The 16,419-nt window shown below is 39.2% G+C and overlaps 1 protein-coding gene across 5 annotated transcripts in view; it reads right to left on the bottom strand.

The window, feature by feature from the left end:
- LOC106081529 (uncharacterized) overlaps positions 1-16,419 on the bottom strand; it is a 500,989-nt gene that overhangs the window by 348,207 nt on the left and 136,363 nt on the right. For all 5 annotated transcript variants that reach the window (XM_059370922.1, XM_059370920.1, XM_059370925.1 and 2 more), the window contains one exon: positions 6,886-7,523. In XM_059370922.1, the coding sequence (XP_059226905.1) occupies positions 6,886-7,523 (638 nt within the window). The remainder of the gene's footprint in view (positions 1-6,885; positions 7,524-16,419) is intronic.

The raw sequence follows: 16,419 nt of genomic DNA, 5'->3' as shown, positions 1-16,419 counted from the left end.
CAGGGATGGATGCTATTGATTTTGAAATCGCTCGGTCCAGAATCGGTCCAGATTTAGATATAGCTCCAATATATATCTTTCATCCGATGTACCCTTTAAAAGCTGAAGAAGACACAATTTTGATCCGATCCTTACAAAATTTGGCATGAAGTGTTTCTTTTAATGACCAAAAATGCTTGAGAAATTTTATTGAAATCGGTCCAGATTTAGATATAGCTCCCACAAATATCTTTCATCCGATATGCCCTTTTAAAGCCGCAATGTAGGAGCCGCAATTTTGGTGAGATCTCTACCAAATTTTGCATGGAATGTTTCGTGTGACATCCCAATATGTGTGCGAAATTTCATCTAAATCGGTTCAGATTTAGATATAGCTCCCATATATAACTTTCGTCCGATTTGACCTATTAAGCCTGTAGAAGGGTTCCATCCTTACATCCTTGGTCCCATCCTAACAAAATTTGGCATGGACCGTTTTATTCAACGTTCTCATATGTGTGCAAAGTTCCATAAAAATCGGTCCAGATTTGGATATAGCTCCCATATATATTTTTCATCTGATTTGGCCTTTTAAGGCTGTAGAAGCCACAATTTTGGTCCGATCTCTACAAAATTTTTCATGAGATGGTTTAATTGACATCCCAATATGAGTGCAAAATTTCATCAAAATCGAATCAGATTTAGATAAAACTCCCATATATATCTTTTATGCGTTTCGACTTTTAAGGCTGTAAAAGCCACAATTTTCGTACCATCATAAGAAAATCGTATAAGGTTCTATTCGATATTGCAATGGTTATGCAAAATTAAAGTCTGACAAAATTTGGATATAAGTGCTGCATATTAAAAGTATTACGTATACTCAATGGTGTAGGGTAGTATATAGTCTGCTCCGTCCGACTTTTGCCTTTCCTTACTGGTTTTCTTCTGGTTTTATGCGTTAGTTTCGTTTTTCTGTCCTTGTTTGCTATCTTGTATCGTTCTGTGGTGTATGATATTTTTTCCTCCTCTTCTAATTTCTTCTAGGTAATCGTGTCCTCCGCCCTAACCTAACCTTCTTGTTATATCCAATATTTTGAGTTACAAATTAAACAACGATTTAATTCTATAAAGTCTGGTGTAAAATTCCTCATGACACCAGTGTGCGCTAGGTGAGCAACAGATTTACGATGATCTTTGTGGGTGATGTGTTCCCCTTTTCGTTTGCTTTGCTACAGCAGAATTTTATCGGACATTTGACTGAATATTGCTGTGTTTATTTCGGAACATGATTAGAGCTTACGTGGGACAGCTTTACCAAGAGGCAAAGAAATAAAAGAATTTTGTAAATTTGTTGATTGTAAGTTGTTGGTTGCGCTCGTGATTAACCTACAACAGTAACACTAATAAAAATTTAAACAGTTACTATCATAATGGTGTAAACCATGTATGCAATAATAGTACACACTGTGTTTGCAACTTAGGCCTTATTCTCTTGTTGCTGTTTTCTGCACATTTCCACTGAAAACTTCCATTATACCACCAAGATTCATTCATATCATCCTCTTAAGTAAACAACACGTTTCGCGTGCCTTATCCAAAACCCATTAAATGTATTACCACATGGAACAAATAGTCGATCATTTGCACCTCCAGGTTGCCGTTGCTCTATTCCATTGTGTTCAGTTTTAACAACCCATTAGACGCACATTCAGCGATTCTAAATGCAACACGTACGATCTGCTACAAAATCGCTGAGTGCTTTATTAAATGCCTTTTTATAGAGTTTGTCTTTACATTTGCTCGGCCTCGCACGATTGATGGCGGGCAGATAGTTCTGCGGTGATGACGCCGCTGTCGTTGCTTTGCGTAGAACGTTTGCTTCTGTCCGCCCATTTGAAGCGGCGTCATCCCTAATCTATTGCATGCAGACATTTTCAATTTATTTGCAATGCAAATAAATTGAAGAGACGAGCAGTGAGTATAAAAAATATTGCAAAACTAAATATGAAGAATATTTTAAATGCAAACAAAAGCGTAGTAAAAACGCACATTACTTACATATATCGCTCTTTGCCCACATTAACCAAAGTGGCATAAAGATAGGTGTGTGTCAGGCATTCTTTAGCTGCGATGCAACTAAAGAGGCACATATGCAAGAATAGGTGCGCGTCTCACGAAGTGTAAGTTTGAGGTATCTCAGGGCACGTCACAGGTGGGTATTTCAACACTGTTCCAGTGGGTGACTAATAAAGAGTAAGGATTCTCCCTTGAAGGGATCTTAACCAATCTGTTATGTACACGATGTTTTACACTTCTTAGGGAAAGGGATTTAAATTTTCACTATAGGAGGCCATGTGGTTCTTGGAAATGTGCAAATGGCTGGGCCACACCCAAGGATCTCAATGTTAACCGGGAATAGATGAAGATCTGCCTGCTCGTTAGGAAAACGAAGTCATATTCTTACAAGGATACACATGCTGAACGAAATGATGTCAAAATCCGATAGTTATTTTACTTTACCATCACCATAGAAAATGGGGTAAATTAATTTGTTCATTCCGTTTACAACACATCTAAATACCCATTTCCGGCCCTACAAAGTATATATGTTCTTGATCCTCTTAAAATTCTAAGACAATTTAACGATATCCGTCTATCTGTCTGTCCGTCGGTCCGTCTGTTGTAGTCAGGCTATAACCCTCAAACATTGAGATATTGAACTGATATTTTGCACAGATCCGTATTTTTTCGATACGCAGGTTAAGTTTTTGAATGGGCCAAATACAACTGCCATATAGACTGATTATCCGATTTTGGAACAGTGAGTTGTACTAGGACCCCCGATTTAATAACCGTATATGGTGCATATACGGTCATATGGATCTATTTATGGAATCAGGGTCTTTAGCGCATAAAACACGCATTTATTACCCGATTTCGATGAAATTTGGAACAGTTAGCCCACTCTATGTCCAACCCATGCTCTCATAGAAATTTGTTTGTAAAAACACCAAAAATGTTTGCTGTAACAGCAGAAAGTCTGCTAAAAATGGGACAGCAGTAGTTTGTTGCTAAAGCAACAAAAAAATTTTTTTGGCAATTTTTTTTAATATTTTATAGCAAATGCCTTATTGTTGTTAAGAAGTTCAAAAATTTTAAATTGATTTTTTCGATAATTTAAAATTTTAAATATCAGCAGACATTGTTTGCCGAGTGTGTAATCCACATGAGGCCACATTTGGATATAGCTGCTATATAGACCCATCGGCCGACTTAGGGTCTCAAGCGCGTAAAAGGCACATGTATTATACCACTTCGCCGAAATTTGGAACAGTGAGTTGGATTAAGCTACTCGATATGCGAACCTTGCATGGTCCACTTCAGACCACATTTAGATATACCTGCCATAAAGTCCGATCTGCCTATTTAGGGTATTAAACATACTAAAAGCGCAGTTTACGCTCGATTTGGCTAAAATTCGGACCAGCGAGTTGCAGTTGGAAATCCAAAATCCGAACGGTGTATGGTCTAAATCGAACCATTTTTGAATAGCCGTCCGACCAATCTACAGACTCAAGGTTTTAAGCCCATAAAAGCTGCATTTATTATCCGACTTCGCTAAAATTTGGAAGAATGAGTTGGATTGAGCCACCCGATATCCGAACCGAGTATGGTTCACATCAGTATACCGATCAGCCGATTTAGGGTCTCAATCTCGTAAAAGGCGAATTTATTATCCCACTTTGCCGAAATTCGGAACATTGAGTTGTATTGGGTTACCCGATTTTCGAACCAAGTATGGTCCACTTCAGACCACATTTAAATATAACTGCTTTATACACCTATCTGATGATTTAGGGTATTACAGGCGCATTTAATAACCGATTTGGCTGAAATCCGGAATAGCAAGTTACAGTAGGACACCCAATATCCGAACTGAGTATGACCCAAATCAGGCCATATTCAGATTAAGCTAACATTTAACTGCTCTGCCGATTTAGGGTCTAAAATACATTTAAAGCGTATTTATTACCCGATTTGGCAGAAATTTGGACCAGCGAGTTTTGGTTGGACACCCGACATCTGAATGGAGTAAGGTCTAAATCGTAAAATATTTGAATATAGCTGCCATATAGGCCGATATGCGGATCCAGCGTCTTAAGACCATAAAAGCCGCATATATTATCCGTATTCGCTAAAATTTGGAACAATGAGTTGCGCAAGGCCAACCACTATCCGAACCGATTATGGTCCACATCAAACCCTATTTTGATATACAAAAAAACCTCCTTTATTAACCGATTTCTCTAAAATTTGAATCTGTTACTTCTATAAGGCTTCTCGGTACCTGAACCTAATATGATCCAGATCGACCCAATATGGATATAATAAAGCTAATAGGCTAATAAATATATTCATGGTAGTGGGTATCCCAATTTCGGCACGGCCAAACTCAATGGGATTTTACATGTTTTTATTTCAATTGTCTATGACAGAACAATTGTTTCACTAGCCGAACAATAGATTTTCGATATTCTGTGTTGCTTCTCCAATTACTGGCACCTATCTTCGAGATATTTTTCACCACTTTTCATCGAAGTTTTTGGCTTTACCTTTTGCTTATTTACACAGTGTATACCTTCAAAGGAATTTTTACTCTCAAACACTGCCTCGGAACCATATAACAACACGCTAGAGGTGGTCTTGTTTCTAAACTGACTGTTTTATCCAAAGTAGCATCTGTTTGTCAATATTATTCCTAGTTTTTTTCCAAAGCTGGTGTCATTCGTTTCGTTCACGGCGGTGCCAAGGTAGATGAAATTGCTTACCATCTCCAAGATAACCATTCCAACTTTCTTATTGTTTGCCCGGGTGTACAGGATACCATCTACTTTGTCTTGCCTTTATCTAACGCCAGAGGAACTTTCAATATATTTATTTCGATCTTTACAAAAACTTTTGGTGTTCGAACCATAACATCGATGCCGCGAGTGGCATGGCATGACACACTCTATTCCCATCTGCATCTCGTATAATCTTTTCCAGCAGGATAATAAAGAGATCTCACAATAAGCTGTCCCCTTGTCTGTTTACCATTGCGTCGGGGGCAAATTATACTTTCATGCTACATAATATATTCGCATCTCGTATCGATCTAACCCGCCTTTATTATCTTGTGGAGGCTAAATTATCCGATCGTCTGACAAAAGATATTCCCTCTTCCTATAGTGGCATTAAAGTCTCCTAAAACGTTTTCATGTGCGTGACAGAGTTCATATTTTCTCATAAAATATATCCTTAGTCTTAGTTCGTCCTTGTCTTCTGATGAGACATGGGCATAGATAAGACTGATATTAAAGAATTGCGGCTAGTCTCTCATTCACTGAAGTAAATCTGGAGACAAGGTGTTTCAGTCTCCTGCTAACCACAAATCCATAGCCAAATTCATGTTTTGTATTACGGCATCGCACTTCCTGTATGGATGTAATGTCTGCCCTTTACATTTGCAATACACCCGACAGTGCGTTTACTGCACCTTCTCTGTCGGAGTTTGTACATTCCAGGTGCAGATCCGATAGATTTTAGTTAGAGAACTTGGATTTGACTTCAACTAGAAGTTTTGGTCTACCAATGCAAACGCAAATTTGCCCATGAACATTCCATTAAGGAACGGGCAAACTTCTCACATATCCATTTTATAGCCGAGTCTGAACGGCGTGCCGCAGTGCGATACCTCATTGTGGAGAAGTTTTTACATCGCTGCCATACCAAATGATACAGTACCTCCCCAACGGGGCAAACTTCTCACATATCAATGAGTACTGTCCGATTCAAGTTTTAAGCTCAATGATAAGGGACCTCCATTTTATAGCCGAGTCTGAACGGCGTGCCGCAGTGCAACACCTCATTGTGGAGAAGTTTTTACATGGCTGCCATACCAAATGATACAGTACCTCCCAAATGTCTTCAGCATTGGTCTACCAATACTGTGGTATTTTGGAGGCCACGGTAGCTCAGAGGTTAGCATGCCCGCCTATGATACTGAACGCCTGGGTTCGAATCCTGACGAGAACATCAGAAAATAATTTTCAGCTGTGGTTATCCCCATCTAATACTGGTGTCATTTGTGAGGTACTATACCATGTTAAAACTTCTTCCCAAAGATGTGTCGCACTGCGATATGCAGTTCAGACTCGGCTTTAAAAAGGAGACCCCTTTTTGTGTCTCTTAAACCAAGACCGATCATATACGGCCTTGGTTTAGGTAGAGGCTTTTAGGAGGTCCCTTATCATTGAGCTTAAAAGCTGAATGCCCCTGTTCCTAAATTATATGGTCATGGGCAAATTTGCAATTTTTTAAATAAAATGATGAACTACAGGTGGGCTGCGCCTGCTTTTCAAGTCGCCCGATTGCTTGTTTATCTTTCTACGTTAACATGTTCTTCTAAATGTGTGTTTGATGAATGCTCGGTGTTAATGGCAAATAAATATGTGTATAATTAGCATTAATTTGCGCCCATTGAAGTAAACCATAATAAAGGCGACGTTCAAAAGCGACTGCAAGTCTTCACAAAATGCAAATCATGAAGAAAAAGCGAATGGTAGACTATGGCTGCAGCTGTGGCAGCGGCAAAAATTTTCCCAAAAGTTCAGTGACTCTTCGATATCACGGCAAGGAAAAGTGTTACTTTCTATGCCAAGCCATTTGTAAGCCGGAGGTTTATGCCATTGGCTGTCTTTCATCTTTTAGCTGAGACTGAAAAGAAAATTCTATGCCATTCCTATCCAAGATCATAAAAAAGGCCAAACATCATAAACATCACCACAGTAGCTTCAGCACCCAAAAGAGAAATCTTTCTCTTATAATTGCTGCTGCAGCGGTATTGTCAGCAGCACTACTTACCATTTGCCTGTGGCTGCATCCAAGATGAAAGGTTCCTTCAAACGTGTTTTGAGTAGCCTTCCCAGACGTACCATGCGACCTACTTCCAACAAAAGTTTTTCACGTTCCACCAAATACTTGCGCAACAATTCGTTCTGCTCGTTTAAAGATTTTTCGGTGAGTGCCACCACACCGCAATCGTTGAGCAGGGCGGTCGCCAGCATCAGCGGCCCTGTTCTTCTGCTGGATGTGCAAGTCTTTCGTGGCATGGAAGCAGAATTGAGATGGCAGGGCGATGATGATGTGGTATTGCGCGTCATGGTAGAGGTTGTGGAGGATGGTTGCGGCGAGGCGGATTCACTGCTGACCCCACTGCTGCTGCTACGCTGTTGGTGGCGCATCTGCAGTCGTTGCTGTTGCAGCATAGAGCGCAGGCTGCGTCGTAGATCCATCAGCTGCTGACAATAGTCTTCGACACTGCGATGAAAGACAGCGGAAACGCGTAGACGTGTCATGTGCTCTTGACTTATGGCCTGCAGACTGTGCCATGTCTTCTCCAATTGCCGATGCATTTGCAGTGTTTGAGTTACCTCCAGCTTGCAGGTGCTGCGCAATGTTTGTGAGGCCTCCAGCAATTGACAGCCGTACTGGAAGATACTCTGCAATGGAAACACAAAGGGAATGGGGAAAAAGAGATTGTCATTTAGTCCAATTGTTTACAACTTTAATGGGTTATTTATTTCCATTTGTTTTTGGCTTTTTTTGGTTTCCAAGAAGAATTTTCTGTTGTAAGCACGTGCTTCAATTTCTTAATTTTGTGAGGTCTCTTTTTTCCTGTTTTAAAGTTGCATTTCGAGTAATTTTCTTGTAATAGTTTCACTCTTTTTAATATCAAATGTGAGCTGCTTGCTTATGGTTTATGAGGAATTCTGGCATTTTATGATGAATTCTGCCTTTCACCAAGACAGGCTTCGGCCTTTTAAGTTTTTCCACACTGTAGAATGAAACTTTTTCATATTAAGGCCTAGGGCAAACAGACAAAAAAAAAGGCATTAAGTTTGGCCGGGCCGAACTTTTGATACACCCCACCTCGGGTATATATGTAAACCCCCCTTTTGTCACAATTTAATAAATGTAAGTCTCTGTTGAATTTTGTGTTTCAAATTTCAGGAAAATCGGATAAAAAAAATAAAGCATTTATGGGCATTAGACCCTTTATCGGCAGATCGGTCTATATAGCAGCTATATCCAAATATGGCCCGATTTGGCCCGTTCAAGAATTCAACCAAATTCAAATTTCAGCTCAATATCTCAATTTATGAGGGCTGTAGAGTGATTACAACAGACGGACGGGCAGACGGACAGACACACGGACATCGTTAGATCGTCTTAGATCCAAAATATATATACTTTGTAGGGTCGGAAATTGATATATTCGATGTGTTGCAAACGAAATGAGTAAAAAAATTAATATACCCTCTATCCTACGGTGGTGGGTATAAACATTTTTTAAAGGGGAAACCTAATACTCCGAAGGAATAATCAAGTGGGTAAAGACATCTCCACCTAGGTGTTAGAAATTGGCGAAGAAGCGCAGAAGATCAAGGCACTTGGAAATCTATTCGTAGTTCGGCTAGTGGGACAAATGTTTTGTTATAGCCAATTAAGAAGAAGAGAATAGGAATACCCATGTTCGAACCCAGCACTCTTGAGCTAGTCCTGGACTAGTGGCCTTAAGGGCATTCCTTATTATTAGAGTTTATTCTGTAAGCATAAATTCATGAAATTTTTTGTCCTGCTTTGCAATAAACATAATTGGAAGTCTTGGCTATTTCATAGTGATTGTAGTATCTTACTGAATGTGTGACAATGCTTGTTTGAGAATTCCTTAATTACCATAAAGAATTTTATGAGATTTTAATTTTGTTTTATCCCAACATGCCTCATCTCCTCTAAAAATAGTTTTTTTTCTGTTCCCTTCAAAAATGAGATTTTGAGTTGCCTTAAGTTGGAACAAAAATAGATCTTTCTTAAATACTGATCTTTTGGTTTCCACTTCGGAGGGGGAATAGCATAAAATTACACCCAAAGAAAATGAGCCGTAAAGGTTGCACTGCATTAATAAAACTTTGCACAATTTCAAAAAAAATTTTGAAATTTAAATAAATAAAATTAATTATTATTAAAGTCAATAATGGATTTCGCTGAGACCATCAGTATAACTGACTTTTCTCTGCGGGTATTATAACTTTGGGCATTTGTGTGCAACGCTCTGAAAGATGAGAACTAGATTTTTAGATTTACGGTAACAGATATAGATATAATATATATCGTTCATTCTAGAAACCTCTCCATATTTGCCTGTGAACATTCCATTTTAGGAACAGGGGCAAACTTCTTACATGTCAATGAGTGTTGACCGAATCAAGTTTTAAGCATAACATAGTCTCCTTCAAGTCCGATAAACTATTTCCAGCGATTCACAACTGTCTCTTTATTACAGTAAAATATCCCAGCAGCGGAAAGAGGTGTGAAGAAGATTTTTCAACATGCCTGCAAAGAATTCAGGAGGCTTTCCAGAGACATACGACTTCGCTTTCAAATTTACACGGCATGTCATTGGCGAACAGGGCATAACCATTCACTTCTAAAATTAGCATTTATATAAGCCCTGTTAAAATAAGACGTTAACAATGCCACAGAGTAGTAAGATCGGCCGGGCCGAATCTTGGGAACCCACCACCATGGATTCTGGTAAAAATTTACACAAAATAAATTTTGTTGAAGGGCATAATTTTATTCTACAAACCAAACTTCTGTCGAACCAGCAATAATTAAACCTTTAGGAACCGAACAAGAATAATCGAGTGACCAATATATTGTATATGCGAGCTATATCAAGTTATAAACTGATTTGGACCGTACTAAGCACAATTGTTAGAAGTCACAACAGAACACTATATGCAAAATTACAGTCAAATCGGACAAAAATTACGGCTTCCAGCGGCTCAAGAAGTCAAATCGGGAGATCGGTTTATATGGAAGCTATATCAGGTTATAGACTGATTTGGACCGTACTTGACACATGTGTTGGAAGTCATAACAAAACACTACATGTAAAAGAATTCCGGCTCGTAAGAGCTCAAGAAGTCAAATCGGAAGATCGGATACATGGGAGGTATATTTAAATCTGAACCGATATGGCCCATTTGCAATCCCCAATGACCTACATCAATAGTAAGTATCTGTGCAAATTTTCAAGCGGCTAGCTTTTGTCGTTCGATCGCTATTGCGATTTTGATAGGCGGACAGACGGACGGGCATGGCTAGATTGAATCAAAACGTGGAGACGATCAAGAATATATATACTTTATGGGGCCTTAGGCGAATATTTCGGGTTGTTACACCACTACTGTGGTACAGGGTATTATAACTTAGTGAATTAGTTTGTAACACCCAAAAGGAAGAGAGATAGACCCATTGATAAGTATACCGATCGAATCAGAATCACTTTCTGATTCGATTTAGTTGTGTCCGTCTGTCTGTCCGTCTATCTGTCCGTCTGTCTGTCCGTCTGCCCATGTTAATTTGTGTACAAACTACAGGTCGCAATTTTCATCCGATCGTCTTCAAATGAGCATGATATGAGCATGTTTTTCGGCCAAGAGACGAATCCTATTGAAATTGGAAAAAATCGGTTTAGATTTGGATATAGCTTCCATATATATGTCGTCCGATTTGTAGTAATAATTCAATAAATTAGTCATTTGTTAATCGATTCTGATTTCCTTTTGACTCCCAATATAACTGGTGAATCTCATAGAAATCGGTTCAGATTTTGATATAGCTCCCATATATATGTTCATCCGATTTGCAGTAATACTGCAATAAAATTGTCATTTGTTACCCGATTTTCTCGAAATTTGGCAGGAAGGATTGTCTTATGTCTCTCGGTATTAAAAGTGAATATTATAGAAATCGGTTCAGATTTGCATACAGCTCCCATATATATGTTCGTCCGATTCGCAGTAATACAGCAATAAAATGGTCATTTGTTGACCGAATTTCTTGAAATTTGGTAGGAAGGATTTTCGTATGACCCTCAATTTTGCTGGTGAATTTTATAGAAATCGGTTCAAATTTGGATATAGCTTCCATATATATGTTCGTCCGATTTGCGGTAATACAGCAATAAAATGGTCATTAGTTAACCGACTCTCTCGAAATTTTGCAGGAAGGAATTTCTTATGACTCTCGATATAACTGGTGAATTTCATAGAAATCTGTTCAGATTTAGGTATAGCTCACATAAATATATATCGCCCGATTTTCACTCCTAGACTCACTGCAAGAGCATTTATTGACCAATCTTCCCAAAATTTTGTACAACGCTTTCCTCGACGAATTCCACAATATCCATAAAGTTTGATCGAAATCGGTTCAGATTTAGAAACAGCTCCCATCTCCTGTCATTTGTCAACCGTAGTTATTACATTTTGAACATATTTGCTTTGCTCGAGATTTGATACAGTAATTTTAATAACCTATCTGAATACATTCGCCGGGGTCCATCAAAATTGGTTCAGAATTAGATATAGTCCTACTTTTGTATTTAAAGGGTAGGTGTAGGGTATTATAAAGTCGGCACCGCCCGACTTTTGCCTTTCCTCATTCAAAAAACTTGACAAATGCGATCCATGGCGGAGGGTATATAAGATTCGGCCCGGCCGAACTTAGCACGCTTTTACTTGTTTTGTTTATTTAACATTTTAATAGTATTGTTTGTTATTAAACTCTTTTACTCCTCTACCTCTTGCCGCCAGTAGTGTTGGTTCTCTCTTTCGCTCTTGCTAGTTAGATGTGCTACCAACTCAGCCAACCACTTGTTTATAATGAGCGCGGCTAATTATAAACAAACAAACAAACGGCATCATCTTTGCTTTCGTGGACACTCATTACTTCTTGCGTAATCTTGGAAAGTAGTTATGCATTTGAGTTTACTCTTACTGTTTGTGTTTGGGTTATACTCACACCCAACATATCGTTCATGTGCCTGAATCACCAAATCAGATCATATTTGGATATAGATGCTATATGGACCGATCTGCCAATTTAGGGCCTTGAGGCTATAAAAGCCGCATTTACAGTCCGATTAAGATGAAATTTGAAACAATGAGTTGTTCTAATACTCCCGACATCGGATCCGAATATGGTCCAGATCAAATCGTAGTAGGTATAGCAGTTATATAGATCGATCTGCTGATTTGAGGTTTAAAGCCCACAAAAGTCGCATTTATTAGCCGACTTTGCTTCTTCAATGTAAGAACCGAGTATTGTCCAGATCGTTCTATATTTGGATATAGCTGCCATATAGACCGATCTTCCGGAATAGCGTCTTAAGCCCAAAAAAGGAGTATTTGTTATCTGATTTCACTCCCCACATCCGACCCGAATATGGTCCTGATCAGATATAACAGTTATATAGACCGATCTGCCGATTTGTGGTTTTAAGCCCACAAAAGTCACATTTATTAGCGGAATTTGAATCTTGGCGTGAATATCAAAAAAAAATGTTTGCGGTGGTTATCCCCTCCTAAAGCTGTCGATTTTTGTGAGGAACTATTCCATTTGAAAAATGATATGGCACCCATGTAAAAACGTCTCCCCAAAGTGTTGTCGCCCTATAAAAAGGTGGTCCCTTATTATTGAGCTTAAAACCTGAATCGAACAGCACCCATTGATATATGAGAAGTTTCCCCCTGTTCCTTAATGGAATGTTCATGGCCAAATTTGCATTTGCAGGAGCTCAAGAATTCAAGTCCGAGGATCGGTTTATAAACACAAGTATTTAGCGTGAAAGGCCAGTACTAAACAGGCAATGTTACCCAATGTTAAAAAATATAAAAATTGAATGCGGCGACCAGGCCTCGCAGATGCAAAAAGAGAATCAGTCCCCAAAGTCGCCACCTTCCCTGCTAGATTTGTGAACTGGTGCCTTTTCTTAATGAAACAACAACAATTTTTTAACAAATGCGGCAACTATCTTTTTTTTTTTTTGATCTCTTAAGTATATAGATAAAGCAATATCCTTACTGACTAATTAACAAAATACAAATAAAAAAATTTACACCGGTATTCACCATCCGCCCTTACCACAATTTTCAAAACCGTCAGTTCTCGGCGATGGGTGAGCCGATTAAAGCGAAACATTGTACCCCATAATGGAAACCCAAGACACGAATCTGGTATACAACTTTTGGGTTGAATATCTTGCAGAAGCGCCCCACCCACAAAACTCAACAAATTGACATGTAACACAATAACAATAAAATACGAAATTGATATTAGAATTTGGCCCAAGTGGCCGGGAGGCCGCCCACCCCCGATTAACCTCAAAATTGCGCACGTACGCCGATAGGGACAATATGGTTATCAAATGAACGGGGTTTAAAAGTGGAGTAGAAATCTGATATAAAAATTTAAACCAAAATATCTGGGGCAGCATCTCCAAAAAAACCCCGAATAGGACAAATTTAACGGTTGAAACAATATGGGTATCAAATGAAAGGAATTTGGAGTACATAGTTGATATAAATATTTGTTTCAAGGTCAAGGTCTGGGAGGGCTCTCCAACCCCTCCAAAACTGAAATGTATGTGTGTCTAACGACACGAAGTTGGTATCAAGCGAGAAGTCTTTGGGAGTAGACTACGCGTATGGTATAAATATTTGAAACAAAATATCAGGGAACGCCTCACCCGCTAGAAACCGCCAATAGAACTTGTAAGCTGATTGGGACAATATGGGACTTTAATGAAAGGTCTTTCCATGTTACCATGGAAACAAGTATCTGGGTCATGACAACAAGGGACTGAAGTAAAAGGTCCTTAACACTAGAATACAAATTATATATTATTATTTAGGTCCCAGTGGGGGAGACATACCCTCTCTACTCCAGGGATGCCAACTAATGCTTTTCGCACTAAGTGGACGCTTTTTGCATTTCTTTTATTGTTTATTACCCTTTTTGAAGGTTTGTATTTTTTCCTTTCGGTTTATGCCACAGATATCTTTATACTAGCATATTTCATTTAATGTAAATTTTTCCACCATCATTCATTCCATTAAGAAATAGGAAATACGTATTTCTTTCATATCAATGAGAGCAGTCCGTTTAAAGTTTTAGCCTAATAATAAGCGACCTCTTTTTGACGCGTCTGAACGAAGCGCAGCTTAACGACACCACTTCGTAGAAAAAACAGGAATAGAGAATACATCACAAATATCGCCAACATTAACGAGCGGGAAATTTCAACTGACATGTTTTCTGAAGGTCAACCCAGTATTTGAACCTTGGCATTCTGATGGGTCAACCAAATAAACAGCTGGACGCTCAAAATATAAACATTAAATGGACACGCCCCATTATTTTGCGCCTATTTTTTGTGTGATTTTCTGGGTTTTTTTCTAGACTTACTCCAAGCTACAATGCAAAAAACTTCCGTTAATAATTTAAATTTAGTTTTCTCAAAAATTTAAGTCAGCAAAAATTTTTCGTTAAAATTATGCACCTGTGCCCAAAAATTTATGTTTGTGCTTTTTTACACAACCTTTTACTCTTTTTTACGCTTTTTGCTATTTTAGTAGCGGATTTTTGATGGTAAATTATTGGCATTACTGTTCTACTCTAATGAGGGTGGAGTTCGAGTCGAATATCCAAATTTAGGGAAAGTGATGGGGGGCCGCCTCAAAAAGAACCAAAGAGAAATTAAAAAAAAACACCAAATGGACATGTAGGCCGTTCGGGACAAAATAGCACTGCAATGAAATGTCCTTGGTTGTAGAGTTAAGTTCTTGTTATAACCTTCACCATAGAATGGAGGTACTAATTTCGTCATTCCGTTTGTAACACATCCAAACATTGACCCGAGACCCAACAAATACATATATTCTTGGTCGTCTTGACATTCCAAGTTAATTTAGCAATGACTGTCGAACACACACTTACTTACCATATCGGTGGATGTTTTCATACAGCTACCATATAAACCGATATTGGATCTTGACTTTAGAGCCTCTAGAGGGCGCAATTCTCATCCAATTTACTGAAAATTCGTTTGAAGTGTTTTGTTGTGACTTCTAACAACTGTGCCAAGTATGGTCCAAATCAATTCCTAACCTGATAAGCTGCCATATAAGCCAATCTCAGATCTTCACTTCTTGAAGGCGCAATTACCAGTGAAGGCGCAATTATTACTCGATTTGGCATGAAGTGTGGTGTTTTTCAACAACTATACCAGGTATGGTCTACTTCCGTTCATAACCTGATGTAGCTCCCATATAAACTGATCTCCCGATTAAACTTCTTGAGCCACTAGAGCAAGCAAATCTTATCCGATTTGGCGACTTCTCCTATGACCTTCAACATACAAGCCAAATATGGTCTGAATCGGTCCATAACGATAACCCAATTTGGGTTCATAATCTGATATAGTTTCAAGAACATAGCATTATTAGACTACTCCATATTTCAGTCTTCTCTGGGTCTCAATGTTAACCCAGGGAAGACTGAAATATGCCTGTTTACGAGGAAGACAAAGTGGGCCAATTTAATGCACGACGTTTCCTCAATAAGACGATTTCGATATCTAACAAGGCCAAATACTTAGGTGTGATCTTGGACGGAAAACTGAATTGGAAGTGTCACATTCAGGAGCGTACTGAGAAGGCTCACTGATGTTGGGCACTATGTAGACGGGCCGTAGGCTAGAAATGGGGCCTAAATCCTAGGATAGTCTAATGGCTCTACAAAACTTACTTACGCCTGAGTAAATTGGTGGATTGCTACGGAAAAAAAGTGCAACATAAGGACCATACAACAGGTTCAGAGAATATGTTGCCTTGGCATAGGCGGAGCGATGAGGACCACGCCTACTAGGGCACTGGAGACTATTCTAATTATCCGACCCATTATTACAAATTAATGAGACTTAAGGCGATGGGAGAATGGATTGAGGATGGGAGCAGCTCATACCATCGCGGAATATTCGAGGCGATAGAGAACGTGGAAAAAAGCGAAGAGGTTTCCGATCGGATACCTGAGATGAACCTTGAAGTCGAGTGCGAGGCACGGCTGCCATCGGCACAGTCTTGGATTGACGGAACCCTAGTATTGCCATCTGGAAGATCATGTTACACCGATGGATCAAAGCTAGAGGACAGAGTGGGCCTGGGGGTTTGCATTGAGAACCCAGGGACTGACCATAATACTGTCCTGCAGGCGAATCTCCGGGCGATCACGGAATGCGTGAAGGTGTGTGGTGCTAACGCGAGGACGTCGCTTGTGAACATCTTTACCGACAGTAAAATTGTCTTAAGAGTAATAACAACCAGGACGTTAAGGTCACAAACAGTCTTGCAGTGTAAGAAGGAGATTAACGCCTTCTCTGAAGATGGAAAATCCGCATCGTTTAGGTGCCGGGCCATAACGGAGAAAGGGCAGACGATTTGGCGGTGAAAGCCAAAGGACTGCCGTCAATAAACTTGGTTAACCCGA

The sequence above is a fragment of the Stomoxys calcitrans genome, chromosome 1 (assembly GCF_963082655.1).
Source record: "Stomoxys calcitrans chromosome 1, idStoCalc2.1, whole genome shotgun sequence".
In the NCBI taxonomy this organism is placed as follows: domain Eukaryota; kingdom Metazoa; phylum Arthropoda; class Insecta; order Diptera; family Muscidae; genus Stomoxys; species Stomoxys calcitrans.
The sequence above is the reverse complement of the archived record's forward strand: the minus strand, read 5'-3'. Positions and strand labels throughout refer to the sequence as shown.